This window comes from Dromaius novaehollandiae, chromosome 19 (assembly GCF_036370855.1).
Source record: "Dromaius novaehollandiae isolate bDroNov1 chromosome 19, bDroNov1.hap1, whole genome shotgun sequence".
NCBI lineage: Eukaryota > Metazoa > Chordata > Aves > Casuariiformes > Dromaiidae > Dromaius > Dromaius novaehollandiae.
Genome location: NC_088116.1, coordinates 2,428,129 through 2,449,938, shown reverse-complemented (window position 1 = coordinate 2,449,938; position 21,810 = coordinate 2,428,129). Strand labels below are relative to the sequence as shown.

The window sequence follows — 21,810 nt, the reverse complement described above, 5'->3', positions numbered from 1 at the left end:
ATTTAAGAGCAAACCCACAGAACAGATGAAGATTTATCTGGGAAAAAGCTTGTCTAGATGAGCTTCATTTCAGGCTAGAAACAAAACAAGCTATACAACTACAGTTCAAAGGAAATCTTTAGTAGTAATTATTACAAAGGTAGTTATCACTGAGAAAAGAGAACACAAATGGCTTCAGTTTGACCACGCCCAGGTAACGTTATAAACGTAAACTATTAGAGTACACTGAAGTCATTATACAAGGTTTTGATAATACTTAGCACTTATATAGCACTTCTCAGCTTCAAAAGCACTGGGCAAAACATTAATTAATTCTTTGTCTAGGAAAAAAAAAACCAAACTCAATTATAACATTTAGAATCAAAGTGTATAAAGGAAGTTACTAACGGTGGGCTTAACATTCACTATCAATTTACATAAGACTTCACATTAAGCACATCACATTAAGCTTTCTTTTAAAGATATCAAGTCTTCTAATAAAAGCCAAAATCTAATATTTCACTGTCATAACCTGAGAAAGCAAACAGCAGCTAGGATGACATTTCATTTTACAATACAGATAATCCACCATATAAAGGTATTTCTTGGAATCAAAATTCTCAGCAGGAGGAACCAAATATCAGAGTTTTGAGTTGGAAGATGACAAACCTGGCTTTTTTGGATGCGATGCTGGTGTTGGGTGCATTTTAGCATCTCTAGAAAAACCATCTAAATTTCCTTTAATGGCTTCCAATGCGTCATCTCGGCTTTTTTCACCTGTCTGGAACATGACAGAACATTTGAAAAATTGACAGTACAACTCAGTTTTCTTTCAACAGCCACACTTGTTTAGCAAAAAAAGAAAAAAAATAGCAATGCTTGCTGTTAGATTAAAACCTTCTTTCTCCAGCAATGCTTTTCTGCAGCATATGAACAAGAACTCTGCTATTTAGAAAGGGAGATTATCCTGCAGACCACACAGTGACAGCATTTCTCAGTCTTCAGACATACAGTTTGTGTATTAGAACAATGTATAAACATTACTCAGCTATTTGTATTCTTGCAGATGAGAACTGCTGAGCTCACTGGAACTGTCCAAAACTTAATAAAGTTAATGAACAAACCACCAAACAATCTATTCTGGAAACTCCATCTGTTCGCAAATCTTACACACCAGGTTAAGTTTATTTTTGAAAAACTGATTTCATTTTCAATACCAGACTTTGTTTACATTACACCAAAAGTGTGTAAAGGACTGAATATTCCAGATGCTTTCCAAGATCTAATTTCATGCCTCATATAAATTTCCCACTTACCTGTTTGTCAAATGAGACAATCCCATCAAAAGCCATGTTAAAAAAAACCAAAAAACAAAAAACAAATACACCACCCAGTTATTTAGGACATACCTTAGGTTTCACACTGCTCAGGAGTCTCAGCTTCTGTTTCTGCTCTTCAAACTGGCGTCGTTTTCGTTCTTCTTCTAAGAATTTCTGCTGGTGCTCAAACCTCTTTCTAAAGCAAAATGATGAAAAAGCTAAAGAAAGCATTTTTTCATTATAATTTTCATGTCAAGCTTCTTCTTGATTATTCCATTTCTCCTTTCTCGAATTCAGATGGCTTGGTGTGCACACTTCCACTTTTCGCAGAATTGTAAGAAGACGGGCATTACTAACTTCATAGACCGCCTTCAAATGCAAAGGAATGATCTTCACAATATTTTACAGTCCTAACTGCACTTCTTTCTAGAGAAACTATCAATAATAATTTTACTGTGTGGACTACACCTCCAGACTATACCTCGTCCATGAAAAAAAGAAGAATTTGCCAAGAGTAAATTAAGTGTCACTTACTGTTGTTCTTCTGCAAACTGTTTCTGCATGTCGGGGGTATACTGTGGGGCTGCTGCACGCATTCCTAAGAAAGAAGCCTGTCCCATGTAAGGCATTCCAGTTGCTTGCATTGGCCCTAAAGGCATTCCACCCTAGAAAAAAATCAATAATACAACTCCATAGAAAAAGCCAAGCCACCATGCCAAATTGTGAACTAGCTAGATCTCATAAAATTTAGACCATTAGGTGTGTATTTGGATGAGAAGCCTCTGACCACAGACTGGCTGTTAGAGGAAAAAAAAAAAAGCATCGGTCATTCAGTAGATGGCACTCTTCCCCCTCAATACAGAATCACAGTTCTTAAAGGAATTTAAAAGGCAGGCTGGTCTTCTGGACAAATACAAAAAATACAAAAAATCAGGAATTCAAATCCATGCAACCTACCTGAAGAGTGGGAATGTTACAGATATCCCAACCTACACCCTCTTCAGTACTATGGTTTGGGGTTTTTTTCCCCTTTCCCCTATTCTAAAGGATTGTGTAATATTTTTTAATTTCATCCAGGAAGTGCACTCTCCTAACCAACAACGGATGCCGGCAAAATCTGGTCTGGTCATTTTGCAAGCATAGCTTATCTAGGAGTCCAAGAGAGGGAGACTGTATAAGGCAACAGAAAAGAGGACACTTGCCTGTATAAACTGCATCTATATTAGAAAGGTTTGCAGATATATATATATAGCAATTAGCAACAGAAGAGTTAAAGACAGAAAATTGCTTTAAGCAAGACAAAATGACAACACAGGAAGCAGAACAAATGGGAAAACTGATCAAGTGAAAAAATAGAGCACATTTAAGAGATTCTTTGCTCCTTGGAACAAGGGTTTTTTCAAGTTTAGGAATTGCCACCTACATTTACAAAACATAGTTCTATTACTTCCAGCATAGGCATTACAAAGGGATAAAACAAAATGCAGTAAATTGACCATGATCAATCAAATTGTGGACATAGTGACTTCCTCTCAGCTTATAAACATCTCATTTAAAATACTACACAATATACCACCTTAAGAGCAGGAATGTAATTAATATAAAAGCAAAGTGAAAAAAGAGAAAGCATGAAGCAAAAGTAAAAAGACAGGAATATGTTGTGGGAATTTTGAATTACAAAAGCTACTTAACAGTTGAATACTATTACTAACCGTACTTTGGAGTAGGTGGCATCTAACAGCTTTTTAACATCTTACTAACGTTTTTGTTTCTGTTGCCATTGAGGGACCACCCTTCTGTTACCAGACCTTGATGTAATTAACACATATAAGAAATGAAAGGTCAGGTTCTATTATCTTAGACCGGACTATAACATTCAAGTTGCTTTAGATGTTACTTGTATTGTCCTTGCACTACACCCTCCCTTCTCTTTATTCTATAGCGAGTAATATATGCCAAGCTCCCACACTCTCTCTATTCAGATCCCAATGAAGCTCAGAGATTTCTTTAAATATCAGAAATCTATTCAGAGAATACTATAAAATATGATGCCCTGCCTCAGTTTTTACCCACTAATACCCATCCTTCAGTTTCAAGCCAGGTTCTCCCCTGTTGTCGCACTGCAGTTGAGAAGGCTACAGGGTTGGCTGTCACCTTTCAAACAAACATCAAAGCATCCATTTCAATGCGACCGGTGTCACGCACCTGCATGGTCATGGGTCCCGGAGGCATCTGAGAACCGTAATTCATGCCCATCATGCCTGGCATATTGGACTGCATGACAGAAACCATTGGAAATCCTTGCTGTTGCATAGGAATCATCCCTACAACAAAATATTAAACAAGGTAAGATCCCTGCTAGTATTAAAGCTTGTTTTTTGTTTTTGTTTTCTTATTAAACCAGTAAAGCAAAGGAAAGGAAAAACCTCTCAGTCTGGCTGGACTGTTTCATAAATAAAACACACACAACACTGCAGGCAGCCAGAGAATTTCCTTAGGTTAGGCGTTGGCCAGTCTAATGAAAGAAAGGTTATGGGGCTTCCCCAGTAACTAAGCTGATGAATCCCTCCACCATCCTACAGATTCTCTGTAGGTTTCTTCCCATCTTATTTCAGAAGGGTGATTTTCAACCACAACCAGATTTAATTTGCCAGGTTGACAGGCACTGATAATTCCCCATTTCTCTTGAAAGGGGAACTTATAAACTAGTAGCTTTTGAAGATAAGCCAATGGGAGATAAAATTGTATCGTTTTCACAATGAAAATCCCACATTCTAAGCTGGCTGGATAGATTAGTTAGACCACTATCTATATTAGAATGGTTAAAAGATTTATCAGTAAAAGCTAAACTTAAACAGAATTGGACAAATCAAGGTGGAATGTATTAATTCACTGAATAAAGCCAAATGGATTATGTTTCAGTATTTTCATATCTCACATTTTGCTGTCTTGGAAGACACATACTAATAGAAAATACAGATGTGTTACCAGCACTATGAGACAATTATAACTGCGCGTAACTTAACATCATAGGTAAAAGCACTCCAGGAGGGACACGATACACTCAGGAGTAATCCATAAATCAATCTGCGAGAAACCATGTTTTTTAAGAAAATTCTCCCTTCCCCCTACAAGTTCTCTCTGCATTTTCCATTAATTAAACAAACAGCACTGGAATAGGAATGAGGACAAAGGTAATTTAAGGCTGAGGCTCTCCTATTGTATTAATACTTTCCACATAGGTTGCGCCTCTTGTCCCAGGGTCTTGCTGTGCTTTGTAAATATTTACCAGGTCTTGCAACACCCACACAATATGGGTATACACAGCTGGTAGATGAAGCATAAAGAGGTTAAATACCACGTTCAAAATAATACAAAAATCTTAAAGGCAAATTCAAGTTCAAAATGGAGTTCTAGCTCCTAGATCTTTAATCTAGCATTCTGGTAAGTGTGCTTCTTCAACATTATACATACATTTTTACAAATAATGTTGCAAGACTCAGCACACAGATACTGAATCAAAGCGGAAAAACAGCTAAGGAGGTCACTTAGTAGTCACATTTCTCAGCGTCAGCACAGAACAGAAATTACTTTAAGCTGTTTAATGTATCTAAACAAAGGAAATAACTTAGTGCTCAGAACCTGAAATTCCTACATACCTTGAGGAGGGCCTAAACCGCCTGCTACAGGAAACATGAAGCTGGGGATGGAAAAGAAGGTACATGAGAGTCTGTAATTTTAATGCAACTTCTCTACATAAATGAGTGAAAAAGCTACCTTGACTTGCATGTCAACACCACCACCAAACTCTCCCACCTTCTGGTCAGCGTATTCATCTGCTACTGCGGATTTCACTGAACAGAACATCCCTGCATTACGGAAAAAGCCATCCCCCCCAGGGACCCTCAGCGGAGACCCTTCCAAATGACAGAAGAGTCACACTGGCCCTGTCAATATCGTCACAGGCAGCAAAACGAAGGAGAAATGCATCTCACCTGCCATAATACTACTAAAATGGTTTTGATTCATCTACATCACCCATCAAAGAGTTTTCAGCACCTTTACTAACGTGGGCTAGGCCTTCGAGAACTGCAGAATGAATAAGCATCTGCTGGAGGTATCTGATTCAGCAAGATCATTAACTGCATCAGGAAATAGTTCTCAGCTGTTCAGTAACAGATTTTCTGCAGACAAATAAACTATCCAACTAACTAACAATAAGTATCACAAAATAATTTATATATATACATGTGTTAATATATAACTTTTGTATTTTGTCAATTACATCTAATTAGAAGAAAAATAGTGGAAAATGAAAAAAAAATCATGCAAGTATCAAGGACTAAACACACCTGAAGAAAGAATTGTTATAAATTCAACTGAAATTATAATGGCAATTACTAGCCCCCACTTTGAAATGAAAGCATGTGCTATGCTGCCAAACAGGAAAAAAGACCTAGTTTAGAAGTCTCATTTGCAAGCAACGCTTAGAAACATACGTCAGCAGTAATTCACCAGACGAGAACTTCATTCAACATCCCAGCCAGCTATTGCATCAAAATACTATGCAAAGAAACATATTTATAGATATTCAATATCCCTCAGCACAAGGGTAGATTTAAAAGAAACTGCCAAAAAGGCAAAGGAGAAAACGCTATCATAAATGACCGCAGACAGTTTCTAAAAACCTTCAGTACATTCAGAAAGACATCCTGATTTATAAATATAAAAGAATGGTGTAATAAGAGTACCAAGATAAAATAAGGAATTCAGCTTGTGGACAAATGCATAATTTAATTGTAACTACCTATAATACAGACAGCAGGTTACATGGTCACCAAGACAACCTACATTATTCTTCATTTCTTCCTCTAACTTGGAATCTTTTTAATACCTTAGTTTTTTTCTTTTGCCCTAACCACCACAATACACACTAATTTCTCCTTCCATAACTAATACACACTGCTGTGCTCCAACAGGCCCAGGTCTTATCATTCGTAATCACCACCACAATTCTTAGTTTCTGTATTTGAAACACTGGGTAGATGCACACCATCCGACCTCAAAACAAGTGCTGGACTATCTCGACGGGATTCAGTTCAAGCAGTCTAAACTGTGACCAAATATATTCAGTTGAGGGGTGTTCAATTTGGTCATTTTAACCCAGTTATTAGCATACAGGTATTAATATCATGAAGACAAACAGCTGGCTTTTAAAATCCTAGCTGGACCCATGATCCCCATCTTGGTCAGAAAGGTGGTTTTCTCCACGCAAGGGCTGAAGTCCAGCCAACTGACCGGATCCTGCCTGCGTGGGATTTCGCCTTTCGCTGCCTCCTGCCAGTGGAGGTGCCACCTGGGTACCACATCCTCTTAAAACGGGTGTAATTTCAGATGCGTGCAGTTTTTGACATAAGTCAGACCCACAAGTGCAACAATTTTAGGCATCGAAAAACCCACACAATTGTTTCTTCAGAATTACAGAACATTAAAAGTTAAACTTTAAAAGCTCACAAGTATCAAAAGGTATTCTCAGTTTCGTGTTTCCCTTCTCTGTGGGGAATCCGGTCACAGAAACAACAATTCTTCCAAATCAGCAAACGTAATGTCATCTAAACAAGCGCTGCAAGGTACCACTGCTTGTTGGAAGCAAATAAAGGCCAGACTATTAAATATTTATCCCTTTCTACAGAACTCCTGATTTATTTATAAGTCTCCGATGAAAAAAAAACAAGAAAACTGCAGCTAATTAGAGGAGTCTGAAAGAAGAGCTGGTTAAACAAAAGCAGCAAAGCCAGCTCTGTTAACACAGTTTTCTGAGAGTGTGGCTAGGATCCATCACAGACCTCGCTCCAAGATTTAGCTAAGCAATTGCCTAGATTAGCCACAAATACACATACATAATCCCCCGTGAATTGCTTTATTCAAGCAACAAACTTTAATTCTAGACTACTTTTCAGAGATAAAAAAAAAACGGTACACCTACACACATCAAGTTAAAGCAACTGATTCTCACCACTGAAAAAGAAAGTTGCCACAGTAAGTTCTTAGACAAAACTGAAGCACTATAGAAAATTACAGAACTTGAATTACTATATATTGATAGGAGCAAGAAGTAACTTTCCTTTAAAGGAGACTTTTTAATTCTAGGTGTCTCAAAACAATACTGACAAGAGAATTACACAATCGACGGACACCTAAAAGAAAAAAGAGATGAAACTGTCCTGTTTTTAAGAGGGGCATGATAAATTAAGTAGTCCATAAGAACAATATACTACTTTGGGGCTAAGGAACAATTACAACCAGCTGAAGGTATGCTCCAAAATGATCGAATGTCCTTTCTACACAATGCAGTCCTTTGGCTCTGGTTGTTTAAGATATATTAGCTAGTTGACTACTATCAGGCATGCTGTTTTAATATAGTTTCTTATTCCCCATTATTTTTACAACGGATTTAAATGGACCTGTGGACATTTCTGTTGTTATTAACAGCAGAAGCTCTTGACCACCTAGGTTCTTGCAGCCAGCCAGACCACTCTGGGTAACACAGTAAGAAAATGTAACCTAGACCGAAAGATACAAACTATGTATTCTATTTTGTGCAGCGTTTGCCACAAGGAAAACAAAGCAACATGGTTGGAACCTCAAAGCAGTAATATAAACCTGCAAATTTCTATCAGATAAGTATCTTAGATATGGAGCTTCAAAAAAAAGTCGGCTTCAGTCAAAAAGCAGGAGGGTGAGGAGAAGCAGCTCCTTTTCTGTATTTGTATTTATTGCAAAAGCTCCAAACTACACATAACATTTTCCCATCTACAACCAGATTTTTAAGCCTCCTAATTCCTAGTGAATACAATTCTATCAGTACAACATAGACTAAGTCAGAGTATTTTTCAATGGCAAATTTCTACCCAGAAGTCCACAATAATGAAAGTGAAACAAAGGAAAAAAAAACACAGAAAGAAGCTTTTCCTCTGCTTCCAGTCTTCAAACTCAAAACCCCCAAAATATTAAGAAGGAGAAAAAAGGATTTTAAAATCCTCTTATTTTTCAAAATCTAGAGTTTATTGACAGTTTTTGTTACTTCTTTTAATCACGTATGCTTGCTAAGCAGACAGTGTTGCTCTAAGAGAAGGACGGGTGGTTATTCAGCTGCTTGTGAGAACTCCAGATTTGTATATATGGCGAAAAACAAAGACAGCCTCCTAGCCCTTCCAAAACATGCACACGCATAGGTATATACTTGAGCTTTTCCCTTCCCAAATGCTTTGCAAACTCTATTCCCAGAGCACCTATGATGCCTACTCAGAAACGCAGAGCAGCAACCTGGCTAAAGGCAGCTGGAGGAAGGCTCCCTGCACGCACGCACCCCGCAAAGGTCGTCACGGCGCAGACCTTCCCCCCATGAATTTATGCCAACACAGACAAAACTGTACGTTTTGGGTATCCAAGAAGACTCAATGAATTTAAATTCCCTTTGTCAAAGCATAGTTTACCCAACTCAGTTCCTCTGTAAAAGTAGGACAATAGAAAAATAGCACATAAGAGCCTAGGTTAAAAAGATATATCTGTATTACTAGATCTCCAGTTACAAAAGCAGCACAATACGAAGCTCTTCATCCTTTTGAAAACACAGCGACTTGTTAACCTGCCTCATTTCCCAGCGTCTCTGTCCCCTGACACCACTCCTCAACCTCCGGCTTTTGCTGAAGTGCCCTTCACGGGACGCAGAAGGGAAGAGGCTTTCCCGGGGCAGCGGTGCGGGCGGGCGCCCCATCCCGCAGCAAGGCGAGCAGCGCCTGCCGCCACCCAACCCCGGCACCCCACGAGCGCTCGCGGGCCACGCGAACCCCCTTCTCCCAAATTTCTGAGGCGGCAGCTGTGGAAGCAGATAGCAAAGCGGGTCACAGCTGCCCAAATCTGGGAACCACCGCCCAAGGCCAGGGAGGGGAGATAAGGTGCGATGCCAAAAATGGGATAAATCACAGCAAAACGCAGAGCCTCCCCGGCCCCAACGCGGCCTCCGGGGCGCAGCCCGGCCTGGGGCCTCGCCGCCCCCACCCCACGACCGACCTGCGCCCCCTCGCCTCGCCCCCCGCATCCCCGCCCGCACCCCGCGTCTCTGCCCCACGGGCCCCCTCGCCCCACGTCGCCCTCAGCCCCTCGCTCAGGCCGCCATTTCCCCTCACCCTGCCCTTGTGGGCCCACCCGCGCCCCCCACCCGTGTCCCCCCCACTCCGCCCCTGCCCCTCCCCGCCGCGGCCCTCCCGCCCCGCTGCCCGCTCCCCCGCCCGACCCGGCCCAGCCGCCGCCACCGACCTGGCGGCCCCGGCGCCGCCCGCCGCGCCTCCGCCGCCGCCCGCGCCGCCCGCCGCCCCGCCGGCGCCCCCCGCGCCGGGCCCCGGCCGCAGCGCCATCTTCCCGCTCCGGCCGCCCCGGCAGCGGCTGTCAGCTGAGCCGCGGCGGCTTCCGGGGCCGGGCGCCGCTCACGGCCCGCCCCGGCCCTCCCCGCCCCGACGCGGCCCCCATGGCGGCGGACGGGGGGAGCGGAGCCCGCAGCCCCGCCGGGGCACGCCTGTACATAGCCCACCGCATCAACACACACACACATACATACGTATATACATAAATATATATATATTTATACACCGCCACGAGGCACGCGCGCCCCGGGGAGCGCTGTAGGGCCCCGCCGGGGTGAGGCGGCAGGACAGGCCGGTCCCTACGGAGGCGACGGCGTCGCCCTGAGGGAGAACCGCCAAACCGAGCTGCCGGGGCGCGTCAGCCCCCGCCTGCCGCGCACGGGGAGAGGGGACGCGCGGGTGCCTCGAGGACGCCCCAGCGTGAGGCGAGACACAGGCCCGCTCCCAGGCGCAGCCGCCAGGCCCGTCCCGAGGCACCCTGCGCCCGCAGCAGCGGGGCCGCCACCGCGAAAAGCAGCCGAAAGTGGCTGTATTCGATGGCCAAGGTAACTGTGCTGAGGGAAAAACCAGTCCTAAGCGCTGTCTCCGAGTGTCAGGTGAGCGACTCCAGGAGATGGCTTACCACCTAGCCTCCCCTCTCTCCAAACCACCTATGAGCCCCCTCACGGCATCTATGGAGGAACAGGCTGTCTTCAAACATATACGGACCCATAAACATTGGGTTCCTTGACCCCGAGACCAAAAAATCCACAAGAGCCTGATACAAATTTCCAATTTACACAAGTATGCTAATTTATGTCTGGTCCCGTCAAGAGTGATTTTAAAATTGAGGCTATGTTGATAAAGTCACATTTAGGCGCCTAAATCAATCTCCCACCTATTTATTAAATTCATTAAAGCACGATCTGAACCAATATAAAATTAATATATGATCTAATAAGCTAATATCACTGCAAGTAACATGGCAAATGATGGCAGTCACTGTAATTTTTCTGTATTTCAGCTGGCAGCCTGGAAGGGGAAGGTTGTACACTTAGACATATCCCAACTGTTTCTTCCATGCTCGATGTTGTGCAACACTGCACAGGAAGAAAAACAGAAACCGTAACTCTGCTGCTCAAGGTAATATTTTCATTATAGGAAACAGCGGTAAGAGCATTCCAGCTCCCCTGACAGCCTCCCAGTCTCATTCTCCTGCCATCTGTGCTGCTGGCAGGAGTAGCAGCAGCACCAGCAGCAGCTACTCACTGCAGAGAGAAAGGAGGAAGGAAGCCACTAATACTTTTCTGTGAAAACTAAAAAATGCCACCATTCTCCTCAGATAGTAATAGGGCATGGGAAATCTAAATCCCGGGGTTGGCAGTGAAATCCAGCTGCAGCTGTGTCTTCTTCCATTGCCATTGCAACACCCCCTGCAAGGGCAGCAATTGTTCTGCCTAATTTGGTCAAACACAGGTTTGTAACAGCTGGCCATGTCCACGTCATTTGAAGTATTACTTCAATGTTATTACATTATAACTGTCAGCCAAAAACCTCAGAAGTATTGTAGAATAAAAGCACTGCGATTAGGTGCACTATGATTTACTAGTTAATCATACAGTTGCACAGAAGCAGCTCATATCTCTTAATAACATCAGCCGGAGCTTGCTAAAATACATTAGAAAGCATAGAAGTGCTGGAGCTCCTCTTTGCCCTCAGGCAGGTGCAAAGGTGTAAGATTCAGTATGACAATTTTTCATTACACAGGAGTAAATCTTGAGACATATCACTGCTTACGCTGATCAGTAGCCTATGAAAGTTTCAAAAAACACATTAAAATCCGACCCAGCCTTAGAAAAAGCCAGATGAAGTTTTAAGCTGTCTCATTTTATAACTAAATTCCCCCAAAAGAGAAATATGGCACCTTCTTTCTTCAGAATTAAAATTGCACCATGCTGTGCAAGACAAAGATGCTCACAGTCAAAAGCTGTTTTCCCTCCTGCTACCACTACTGGAATAAGCATATATATTCTATGTATTAGCAGTGCTTTTAAAGGTGAATAGTGGTAATTTCTTACTCAAGTTATTAAATATATCCCATCTTGTATCTGCCATCAGTGTCTTGCAGCAGGCAACTTGACACTTCACAGAATATATGAGTGCATTCTTACCAAAAGATACAGGCAGATTCATTTACAGATGTTAAAATGAAGACATTTTTTCCTGAATAATCCTAATTCTGCAAAGAAAACAAAGACAACATAGCTTCAGTGTAACTGAATAGGGAACTGAATTAGGAATAGGCAAAACAGGATGCAGAAGTCTTTTCCATCAGTCTTCTCTTCCCTCCACTCCCCCCCCCCCAAAAAAAAAAAAAAGTTTCTTACAAAACTTCACAGTATTCAGTAGGACAGGAAAATTAACAGAACTGTATTGTAAATGATTTCTACAGATCTAGGATCCTTTTCCAAAATGGATTAAATATGACAAAGCCTTGAAGGCAAAGCTCAGTGTGCATACACTGCAAGAAGCTAGCCCTGTAACAGGAACGCTTGCTTATAGGAAGATTATTGTTGCAAAGGAGAAGCCACTCCTGCATTACTGGAATTCTGACATGACAACAGTGGACTGAGAACACATAGAAGAGGAGGAGGTGGAAAACGCATGGAGCCTTGCCCTTCTACATAACAGGCTAAGGAATAATGCCTGCAGACTTGTTCTGTCAAGGCTGTATAAACAGACATAAATCTCTGTATTAGAATCTCTTATGACATTGTTTATTCTGTTTTGATATCCAAATATGAAACAATGTAAAATTCTTGGGGTTTACAGACATAAAATATTGCTTATTTCAAACTGATTTTATATAAAGCAAAAAAGGAGGAGAAACAAGTCTACTTCATTCACAGAGGATGCAAATTTTCTTTAAGTTTCCACAGAAGTCTTCAGCAGCTGTATTTACCAAACCTAACAGTAAACTTTGTGCATTCTCTGCCACTGTACCTTGTGAAAGTTCAACAAAGGTGTTAGGGATGATCTCAAGAGAGAACAGAATATTTCCAAGATGCAATACAAACTGCATGATAGTTAATAGAAACAAATGCTATTTGAGATTGTTTGGTAGCTTAAGGTATTTACTGCAAGAACAATTTTCATCTTCTATAAGAAGCATTCAGAAATCCTCTACTGTAATTCCAGTAGAGACTTTCCTGCATGTAAACATCCATCCTCATCCAGAAGGAAAAAGAAACATTGGCCATGAATAGTAGTATTTCTCTCTCTTCTCCTTAGCAGCCATCCTTGATCTTCTGTTCTTCCGTACAGATATGGGTGTCAGCCTCAACTCATGAAGTAGTTTGTCATCACACAGCTTTTTGAAACAGTCTGTAATTTACTATCATTTTAAAATCATTTTTAACTTAACTTTCTTTTTTTCCCTTTATGTTTTCTTTTGTAGTTTTCCTACAAGAAACACATTGGAGACTAAGACAGCTAAACATTACGCATCAAAAAGATGAAGTACACGTCAGTTATCAGTTACCCAGATAGTCATTTTACATCATATTAGCGCAGCTAAACATAAATCCTTTGGTAGCAACACTCTGAAGATGGGGTAGTGGGTTTTTTGTTTTGATTACTGTGTACTATGCCAAACTGCTACATGCCAGACAGTGTTATTCTTATCCCTAACAAACCACTTTTCACTTTTTATCAAAATCCTATCCAGCAGTTATCTTCAGGTAAGCAGCTCTGCTCCAAGGCACATCATCCTGAATAATGTCTCCCTTCCAGTCAAGACAGTTCCCAAATGTAAGTAAGCTCTAGCTATTATATGGTAATGCCAGATAGTGGCACTAAAACTTCACCATCATCACTAGCATTGTTACTTGGTGGTCTGTCCAAATAAGATAGCAGTTACTATTAGTAGGATAGTTGGGGGAAGCTTGCTGGGCCTCTTCTGGATAAAGGGGATCTCTTACCTCCTCTTGGGACAAACCCACTTACTTTTTTCTTTTGGCCTTTTTTAAGAAGCACTGAGGGGTTGTACAAATGGCTTCTCTTGCCAGTGGTTTCTTAACAAATTTCTTCTTTTGCTTGCTGAGAACGACATTTAGTGAAGAAGGATTAAATAGCTATAAAGGGCAAAAATTAACATCCAGCATAAACAGTAGATACTAAATTCCAAGATCAGTTCAGCCACATTATCTCCAAGGCATTAAAAGAAACAAAAACAAAACCAATTTTATTATTAGGGTTAAAAAGATAATAGCGTCTAAAAACACAAACCTGTGTATAAGTCCTATATGAAAAAAGTGCAAACAGAAGCACTAATTACAAATACATATCTATCTATACAGATACACTCCCACGCCCCATTTGTCCAAGCTAACTCAAGAGAGTAAAGGGCTTTCTTTTTCCTGGGGTCAACTGTTTTTCTCCAATTGAGAGGTTTTTGTTTCCATTTTTATGCAAGTAAAATGCCACCATCACACTCTAAGATTTCTTTTGCACATAAACTGCAACTATACTGCAAACTAGTAGATCTTTTGCAACCTTATATATTCAGCACCAATCATGCAGGCTTTTAAAATGGAAAAGGAACTGTAAAACTATCCAAAGAAACATACCTTTGCAGTTTGGGAAAATGTTTTATGTAGTCTGGCACAGGACAGCCAGCTCGCTGAATAACACTGGCTATACTGCAAAGGAGAGCAGAGAGAAAAGATGAACTCTGACAGTGCATGCTTGAACAGAAAGATAAGCAACTACTGTGGAAAACAATGATTCCTAATAATTGGCTTGGGTTTTTTGGGGTTTTTTTTTGTTTTTTAAGCAAGAAATGACAACACAAAAACACGCCAAGCAAGTTTGAACTGAACTGAGCAAGAAAACAAAGACAGAAGGCATAACTGAAACTAATAACTCCATTTGAATAGCTTAAGCAAGTTGAAACTCTGGATGATTACACACTTTAGGCAGATGAATGAAAAGGAATATGCCAAACAAGAAAGTATTATCAAGTCTTTGCAAGAATAAGGAAATTAAAGGACTGGATTACAACTGTGGTTTTGTATATTAACAAAAACTTCCAAAAAAAGGGGAAAAAACCCCACCCAATCACAGCACGAAGTGGTCATACTTTCTACGTGGCAAATGACTTAGGTCAACCAAAGCAAGAACAAAGCCAGTTGTACAGATTCTTGGACCTGCCCTTTAACTGGGTTCCAGTCAAAATAATCAGTTTTGCTGAAAGATGTTACCAAGCAAGCCATTATGTTGCCATTACTGGCAACACGACTGAAGCAAGTGAAAGGATGCCAATTTATCTTTGGCTGCATTAGTGAATGGCTTCAAAAATAAACCTTAACCTGAAGCGTTCTTCGTCTTTCCCATATTCTGGCATCACCTTGCAGTTCCACAATAATTGACACCCAGTTCTCTATCCACACTTGTAAGAGTTTTTTATAGCATAGAAGGGCTTGCAGAACATGGAAATACTGTGCTTACAAGGTGTGTGGTACAGAAAGAACCATATGGTTCAGCAGTACATTAAAGAAAATGCAAAGAGTATTTTTGCTACATCATGTTTCTGATTTACCTTCGTAATAAAGGTTTATCATCTTCTGTAAAGAAAGTGACTGCTTTTCCTGTGTGTCCTGCTCTTCCAGTTCGACCTGTCAAATGCAAATTTTACAAAGAGTAGGGATTTTACTTAAAGTATCTTTGTTTGACACTGTTGTTCTTCACAGCCCTAGTCTCCTGATGTGCATATATACCACGTGTACTACCAAGCAGCTGATCATTGGAGATTGTTCCTGCTGCATGAAAGCACAGGCATGTCTGAAGGGTCTAAAGACTTAAGGTTCACAGAAGCCTGACAAAAAGTAAGTCAGTTTTACTGAAAGCTGAGCCCAGAGATAAGCTAGCTTAGGTGGTGTATAAGTCAGTGCTGTAGCAGAGTCTTTATTTCAGCATCTCTGCTTATGCAAAAGAGCATCTCCATTAAGAGAAATTGAGAAAAAGGACATGCTCTATGAACAATCACTCACCTATCCTGTGGATGTATTCCACTGCACTCGTTGGTAAGTCATAATTAATGACCATATTCACTCCTTTGAAGTCAATTCCTCGAGCTAGTAAAGCTGTGCAGATGAGCACCCAGATCTTCCCAGCTCTGAAACTGTGTACTACATTATCTCTCTAAGAAAAGAAAAGAAGCGTACTTAGGAACAGTCTAAGTAGCAATCTGAGAACAGAGATCAATTTATGTACCAAAAGTTGTCATGATGTTAGCTAATAAACCTAAACCTCCAAACTAAAGCCTACAGTAATTTAACTGTTTGTAAAACTTATCAGAAATCACATTAGAACGCTCTTGTTTTAACATGTTTCCAAAGTCTTTCTGGAAATGAAGTGAATCCTCTTACCTGTTGCTGAGTTTTATCTGCATGGATGACATCCACATTGATGCCTTCGTAAATAAGTTCATGGAAAAGCTCTTTAGCCCTCTCAATAGACTGTACAAAAACAAGGACTGGAGGAGCAAAACCCTGCAAAAGAATACGATTGTCTGAGGTTCAAGTCCTTTTCCTACCTTTGATTGCAGATACTGTGCTGCTATAGACTTAACCAGCCTCAGTATTTTACATTTCAGAGGGTGACTTTTTTTTGACTAACAGAAACTTTGGGAGTCAGCACTAAGCAAGTTCAACTCCACTGCCTTTGGCGGAATGGTTTTTGACTTAAGCACCATGCTGCATTTTAATCCACAGAAACTAAGAGATCTTTTTTTTTTAAATATACATGAAGAACGCACTCATACTGCCAAAGTAAAATTAGACAGACTGTTAATACAGAGTGGTCCTAAGACTCAAATATGTAACCAAGAATGGGGAATCCTCTCAGTTTTCATAGGGAGAATACTTACTCCTCCTCTTGTACAGCAGATTTGCACAATAGTTTAAAAATCTGTCAAAGCCTACGACCTATGAAATTATGTCTCTGACAGAACACATGGCTCATTTAGGAAGAAAGCAATCATGCCAAAATACCTTTTTAACAAGCTCTCTCATTGCCATTAGTTTTCCTGTCTCAGATCCAACAAACAAAAGCTCCTGTTCTACTGTCTCCGCTGCAGAGTTTCTGAAACCAGAAATCCAACAGAAACACACCACCATTAGTGTCATACATACAAAATATTAACTGGTGAGACAGAAACACTGCAAGACAAAGTTGTTTCACCAGCACATGCTCCTAAGGTTAATGTTTATTTGATGAAATTAACAGGCAAAGGAAAATAACACTTTCCCCAATATCTAAGGAAGATTTCTTGGGACACTTTCTTGAGTACCAAGATTAATAACACAGATATACAACCAAGTGGAATGGTGATGCAAAGAAAGTAAATAATCTGATCAGGAATGGAGAAACCATGGGAGTGCAACTGCACACATACCTTGCTCCAATGGACACCAGAACAACACTGTCAAGGTTGAGTTTACACCACTCCTCTACATCGTGTGCAAAGGTTGCGCTGAACAAGGCTCTTCTCACCATGTGGGACGTGCATGCCAGGAATATGGAGGCCAGCTGGTCTCGGAATCCTGTTTTCCCATCTTCAAACAGTTTGTCTGACTCATCAACCACCAGCCACTCGACACTAGGAACAGAGAGGTTCTCTTTTCAGCAACAGTTGTTTGTGGAGAAGACAAAAGTTCTGACACACCATCACAGATAAAAGGACTACGCATGCATTCAATTTTCAGTAACAACAGTAAGAAAGAAGTCAGTAGCAAAGTCAGACTGAATAAAGATTCTCAGTACCTGGACAAGTCTATTGCTGGAGGATCTTGCTTCAGCAAATAAATGAGTCTGTTTGGAGTAGTAACCAGTACATCTACAGGAAAAAAACCCCAAAACATTAAAGAAAAAAAACAAACCTACAGAACAAAACAGACTTAAAGCCTCAAGATACAAGGGCTCCAATCCAATCTGCCAGAGGTTTATTGACATACACCAGGGCAAGCCACTTCATTGTTGCAGTCTATTTTGGGTAAGAATAACTAAGCAGAAGATATTGTAAAAGGCTGTGGATTTCTCTAGAACTAGAAGATTTGAAGTAAATTGTTCTTAAAATCTATCAGAAGTGGTTTGAATATAAAAATCAATCCCCCTGCATTCTTCTTTTGTGCCCTACCTTCTGTGATATTCACCTTTTTTAAGCATACAATTTAAAAAGGTCTACTGTCATGGAGCTCACTTCCCACTCCTTCCATGCAAGCTACTTCTTTTAGTGTTGAGCAATGGATTGCATGACTTGAGTGGCATTAAATGATCTCTTAAAAGCCACAAATGCAGAAGAGAAGAGTTAGCAGTGTCATTTTAGAAATCTTCTGAAACACTTCAGTAGTTAAAACAATTACCAAATTTCTTAGATGATTTGGGCCCAAACTTCTTAGCTGCTTCAGCTGCTTTGTGGATCATATGTATTCTGAAGCCAGTTCCCTCAGCCAATTTTACCAACTCTCGATGTGTCTGAAAAGAAACCAGCAACACAGATTAAAGTTTGTACTCATTACCAAGCTGAGTAGCTATTGTAATCAGAAAAACCCCAAGCACTCCTCAAGTTTTAGTTTCAAACGTCACCCAGATTTCACTGGGTTAGAGAAAGCTGACTAGTTTTCCTAGCATTATAAAACTTAGCTTTCTAACATACATTATTCACTTGAAAGTTCTCATGGGTCTGAATGCCATATTTTGTCTCTAACAATGTACGCTGTTATACTTTCTCTCCCATTTGTACAAAAAATGGAACTCTGCCCAAAGTAGTATTTTTTATTTCAGTTTAACAACAAAGATTCAAGACAAAGTTACTGTCCCAAACACAAGATTTCAAGTAAACAGATAAAGTTTTTGTAACAATTCCAAATATGACAATAGCTATTAAGAATACTTAAACATTGGGCAGTTTTAAAATATGAAAAAAGAAACTTGAGTCCCTAATCTCATCATCTATCAGCTACTAGATACGCAACCATTTCACAAAGACTTAAAAGAAACATTCAAATTTACTTTTTTCCTGATATTTGAGAAGCGAGAAAAAAAAAAAAACCTATTAGTCTGCCATTTTTCTGAATCACAGTAAGAGTGAGAACTTTGACAGACAGTACATAAGTATGACTACAACTCCTCTTCCCCGCACACACCTGGCTAGCAAGTTCTCGGGTAGGAGATATGATCAGAGCTCTGAATCCTTTGTTCCGAGGTTGTTTCAGATGTGTTAAGAGAGGAATACAAAACGCCAGTGTTTTTCCAGACCCAGTGGGAGCTGAAGCTAAAAGTTCCCGACCCTGTGAGAAAAACAGGAGTGCGTTATATTTTACTAGATGAAAAAAAAAAACATATCCATGCAAATATTAATGCTACAAACAGAAGACACTAGTAAAGGCACAAACCAAGAATCTCGTAATACCTAAATTTTGAACTCTGATGGGCTGATAGATATTTAAAACATATTTAAAACTAACTACTGCTGTAACTGTAAAAAGAGGCCTCTATCCAAGTTTTGCCATAAGTACAATAAAACACAATACAAGAAAACTTACATGAAGCATAACGGGAATGGCCTGCATCTGGATTGGTGTTGGGACCTGGAAGCCAGCAGCCTGAATATTCTCCATGATTTTAGGGTGGATTTTGTATTCCCTCTGAAGTTGTTCGAATGTGGCAATTGGGTCAGGAAGATCTGTTCCTTGAACGTTAATCTTGTGCTGATTCCTGAAGCGGTTTATCTAAAAGGTGTAAGACAAACTCTTTCTTTCTTTCTTTCACAGCATAAAACTAAACAAATGGATTCAGCTTCTGATTATTTTTGCCATCCTTGGTCCACCCTCCGCCCAACAGCAGTTACTGTGAATGAACTTCAGCTTTCAGATGAAACACCCACAGAAATCAAATAATCTGTTGCTACATTAGTCCCACCTTTTCTTTTCTCAAGCGTTCAAGTCTTTCTGCAGTAGGTTTTTTGTCTCTTGCATCTTTGAGTTTTGCTTCCAGAGAGGACATCCACATTATTCCATTATTTTCTGACAACTCTGGCACAGACACAGATTCTAGAAGTTTCAAGAAATTTCCCATGAGTAAAATTCAGGCAAGAAGCTACTTGGCAAAAAAAAAAAAAAAAAAAAAAAAAAAAAAAGGGAACACCTCAAAACCTTATTGCACTCATGGCCGCTGAAGTTAGCAAAGAGTCTGGCAGGATGGTGATTACATCTCCGTGCCTTAACGCTGCATGTTGGCTCAGTTATTTTGCAGGCTTTGACACAGACCAGCCAAAAAACCCAGAAATCTCTTTTCCAGTAGAAGAACTAACTAAAGATTTAAAAAGTAAAGCTAAGTAAGTGCGAACTCAGTCAGGCCCTCTCTCCGGGACGCAGGTGCATACACACAGATACCTTGCGTTTTCTTCTTTTTCCTCTTCCCGCCGCCGCTCTCCGCCGTTGCTTTCCGCTTTCTCCCGGTCCCCGCGTCACGCTCCCCCCCGGCGCCCCCCGCTGCACCCTCGTCCCGCGGCTCTCGGTGCGGGGCGGCCTCGCCGGGCCCCGGCGGCGCTCCCTCCTTGTGCCCGAAGAAGTCGAGGCTCCCCGGAGAGGCGCCGCTGCCCTTCACCACCTGGGGCCGAGAGGGAAAACGGTGAGACACCGCCGCCTGCCCGCACAACCGCCCCCCGCCGCCGGGCCCGGGGCCCAGCCCGGGCCGGCCACAGCGCCGAGGGCACGGCACGGGGACGGGGCCCGGCCCCCCGGCGGCGCCGCACCCCGAAGCGCCGCGCGTCCCGCCCGAAGCGCCGCACGTCGAAGCGGGCGCCGGCGCCCAGCCGCCGGAACAGCTCCCGCGCCTCCATGCTGCAGCCGGCGCCGTCTCCCGGCGCCCACCGCGCTGACCCGGAAGCGGGGAGCACTTCCGGTGGCGGGGACGCGTCACGGCAACAGCCCCGCACACACACGCCGGGTGCCATGGCAACGCCCCCGCGGCGGCCATGTTCGCGGGCGCGGGCCGCGCTGCCATGGCAACCGCGCGGCGGGGCAGCAAAACAGGGCGAGACCCGCCGCATTCCGCGCCTCCGCGGTTTATCCGGGGCTCGGGGCCGGCCTGAGGCGCAGGCACCGACCCCGGCGCCCCCCCATAAAGCCGCGCCACGCCTGGGGGGCCCGGTGCGGTGTCTGGGCCTTCCGCCTCTTCCTGGTGGCGGGTTCATTACAGGTGTGCGTCGCCTGGCTTTTGAGAAGGCCTCGTTTCGATGAGAGGACTGAAGGCTCCATGAGAAGCCTTGTGTGCTCATGCCTGTGTTTTCACTGGATTACAGTGTGTTTTTGTTGTGCTTCACCGAGTTACGGTGTCATTAGTGGGTCTCCAAGGCCCGGTGGGCCAAGCGCTCCTCTGTCAGACATGTCGCAACACACGCTCGGCCTCTCAGACATGTCAGCCGTGGTCCTGGATACCTCTGAGGTAGTGAACCACTGGTTTATTAGAAGTTGCAATTTTTTTCATTTATATTCCCTTTATCAATTGCCTGGGAATTCCCTTCGGGCTGTGCAACAAGTGGCTCCATCTTTCTGAGTGAAAATTTAAGACCATCCTCGCTTGGTCTGATTCAAACCCATTTCAGTCAAAAATATTTAGGGCTCAGTCCTGGGCCAGCCTTATGATTTTAAGCCCCGGATCGACAAAGCATTTGAGCATGCATTTAACATAAAGCAGGTGAGCAGTCCTGATAACACCTAAATTAAAGTCAAGCATGTGCTTGGTGTAGTTGCTTAATGCTCGATTTACACTGATACAATCTGGCCTCACACACATTGCTTGCTACTGCCCTTAAAAAAGTTCTAGAGGCAAAGACAGGAGAAACAAACCAAGCAACTCAGCTGTTCAAGCCAATCAAAAAACTTTGCAGAGATAAAGATCAAAATTTATTCAATTCCTGCATTTATTCATTACGATAAGCTTTGAGACCCTAAAAATACAGGTATGCTGCTAGTACCTTGTATCAGATCAAATGATACCGCTATTTTTCCTGGAATTCTTGAAGTAAAACAAACACAAATCCAATT

General features: G+C 42.0%; 2 protein-coding genes across 7 annotated transcripts in view; both read right to left on the bottom strand.

Annotated features, from left to right (window-relative positions):
* Positions 1-9,773, bottom strand: part of SYNRG (synergin gamma) — a 43,719-nt gene extending 33,946 nt beyond the window's left edge. For all 6 annotated transcript variants that reach the window (XM_064523098.1, XM_064523099.1, XM_064523100.1 and 3 more), the window contains exons 1-6: positions 9,618-9,773; positions 4,958-4,998; positions 3,504-3,622; positions 1,833-1,963; positions 1,389-1,494; positions 649-760 (exon numbers count right to left, since the gene is read on the bottom strand). In XM_064523098.1, the coding sequence (XP_064379168.1) occupies positions 649-760; positions 1,389-1,494; positions 1,833-1,963; positions 3,504-3,622; positions 4,958-4,998; positions 9,618-9,715 (607 nt within the window). In that variant the 5' untranslated portion in view covers positions 9,716-9,773. The remainder of the gene's footprint in view (positions 1-648; positions 761-1,388; positions 1,495-1,832; positions 1,964-3,503; positions 3,623-4,957; positions 4,999-9,617) is intronic.
* A 2,682-nt stretch (positions 9,774-12,455) lies between these two features.
* On the bottom strand, positions 12,456-20,658 carry DDX52 (DExD-box helicase 52). The gene is made up of 15 exons (XM_026107623.2): positions 20,517-20,658; positions 20,155-20,371; positions 19,682-19,812; positions 19,306-19,491; positions 18,907-19,050; positions 18,124-18,235; positions 17,525-17,597; positions 17,157-17,360; positions 16,753-16,843; positions 16,129-16,251; positions 15,751-15,901; positions 15,300-15,375; positions 14,329-14,400; positions 13,706-13,798; positions 12,456-13,162 (listed from the first exon to the last, which is right to left on the bottom strand). Exons 1-15 carry the CDS (start codon positions 20,601-20,603, stop codon positions 13,120-13,122), a joined length of 1,803 nt encoding a protein of 600 aa, XP_025963408.2. The 5' UTR covers positions 20,604-20,658; the 3' UTR covers positions 12,456-13,119.
* Between the last annotated feature and the right edge of the window lie 1,152 nt (positions 20,659-21,810).

Excerpts from the sequence above, each read along its gene's own strand:
- DDX52 (XM_026107623.2), bottom strand. The coding sequence starts at position 20,603 with ATGGAGGCGCGGGAGCTGTTCCGGCGGCTGGGCGCCGGCGCCCGCTTC. Across the intron at positions 17,361-17,524 it reads CCAGCAATAGACTTGTCCAG|TGTCGAGTGGCTGGTGGTTG; the intron begins GTACTGAGAATC and ends CTCTGTTCCTAG. Across the intron at positions 14,401-15,299 it reads GATAAACCTTTATTACGAAG|TATAGCCAGTGTTATTCAGC; the intron begins GTAAATCAGAAA and ends TCTCCTTTGCAG.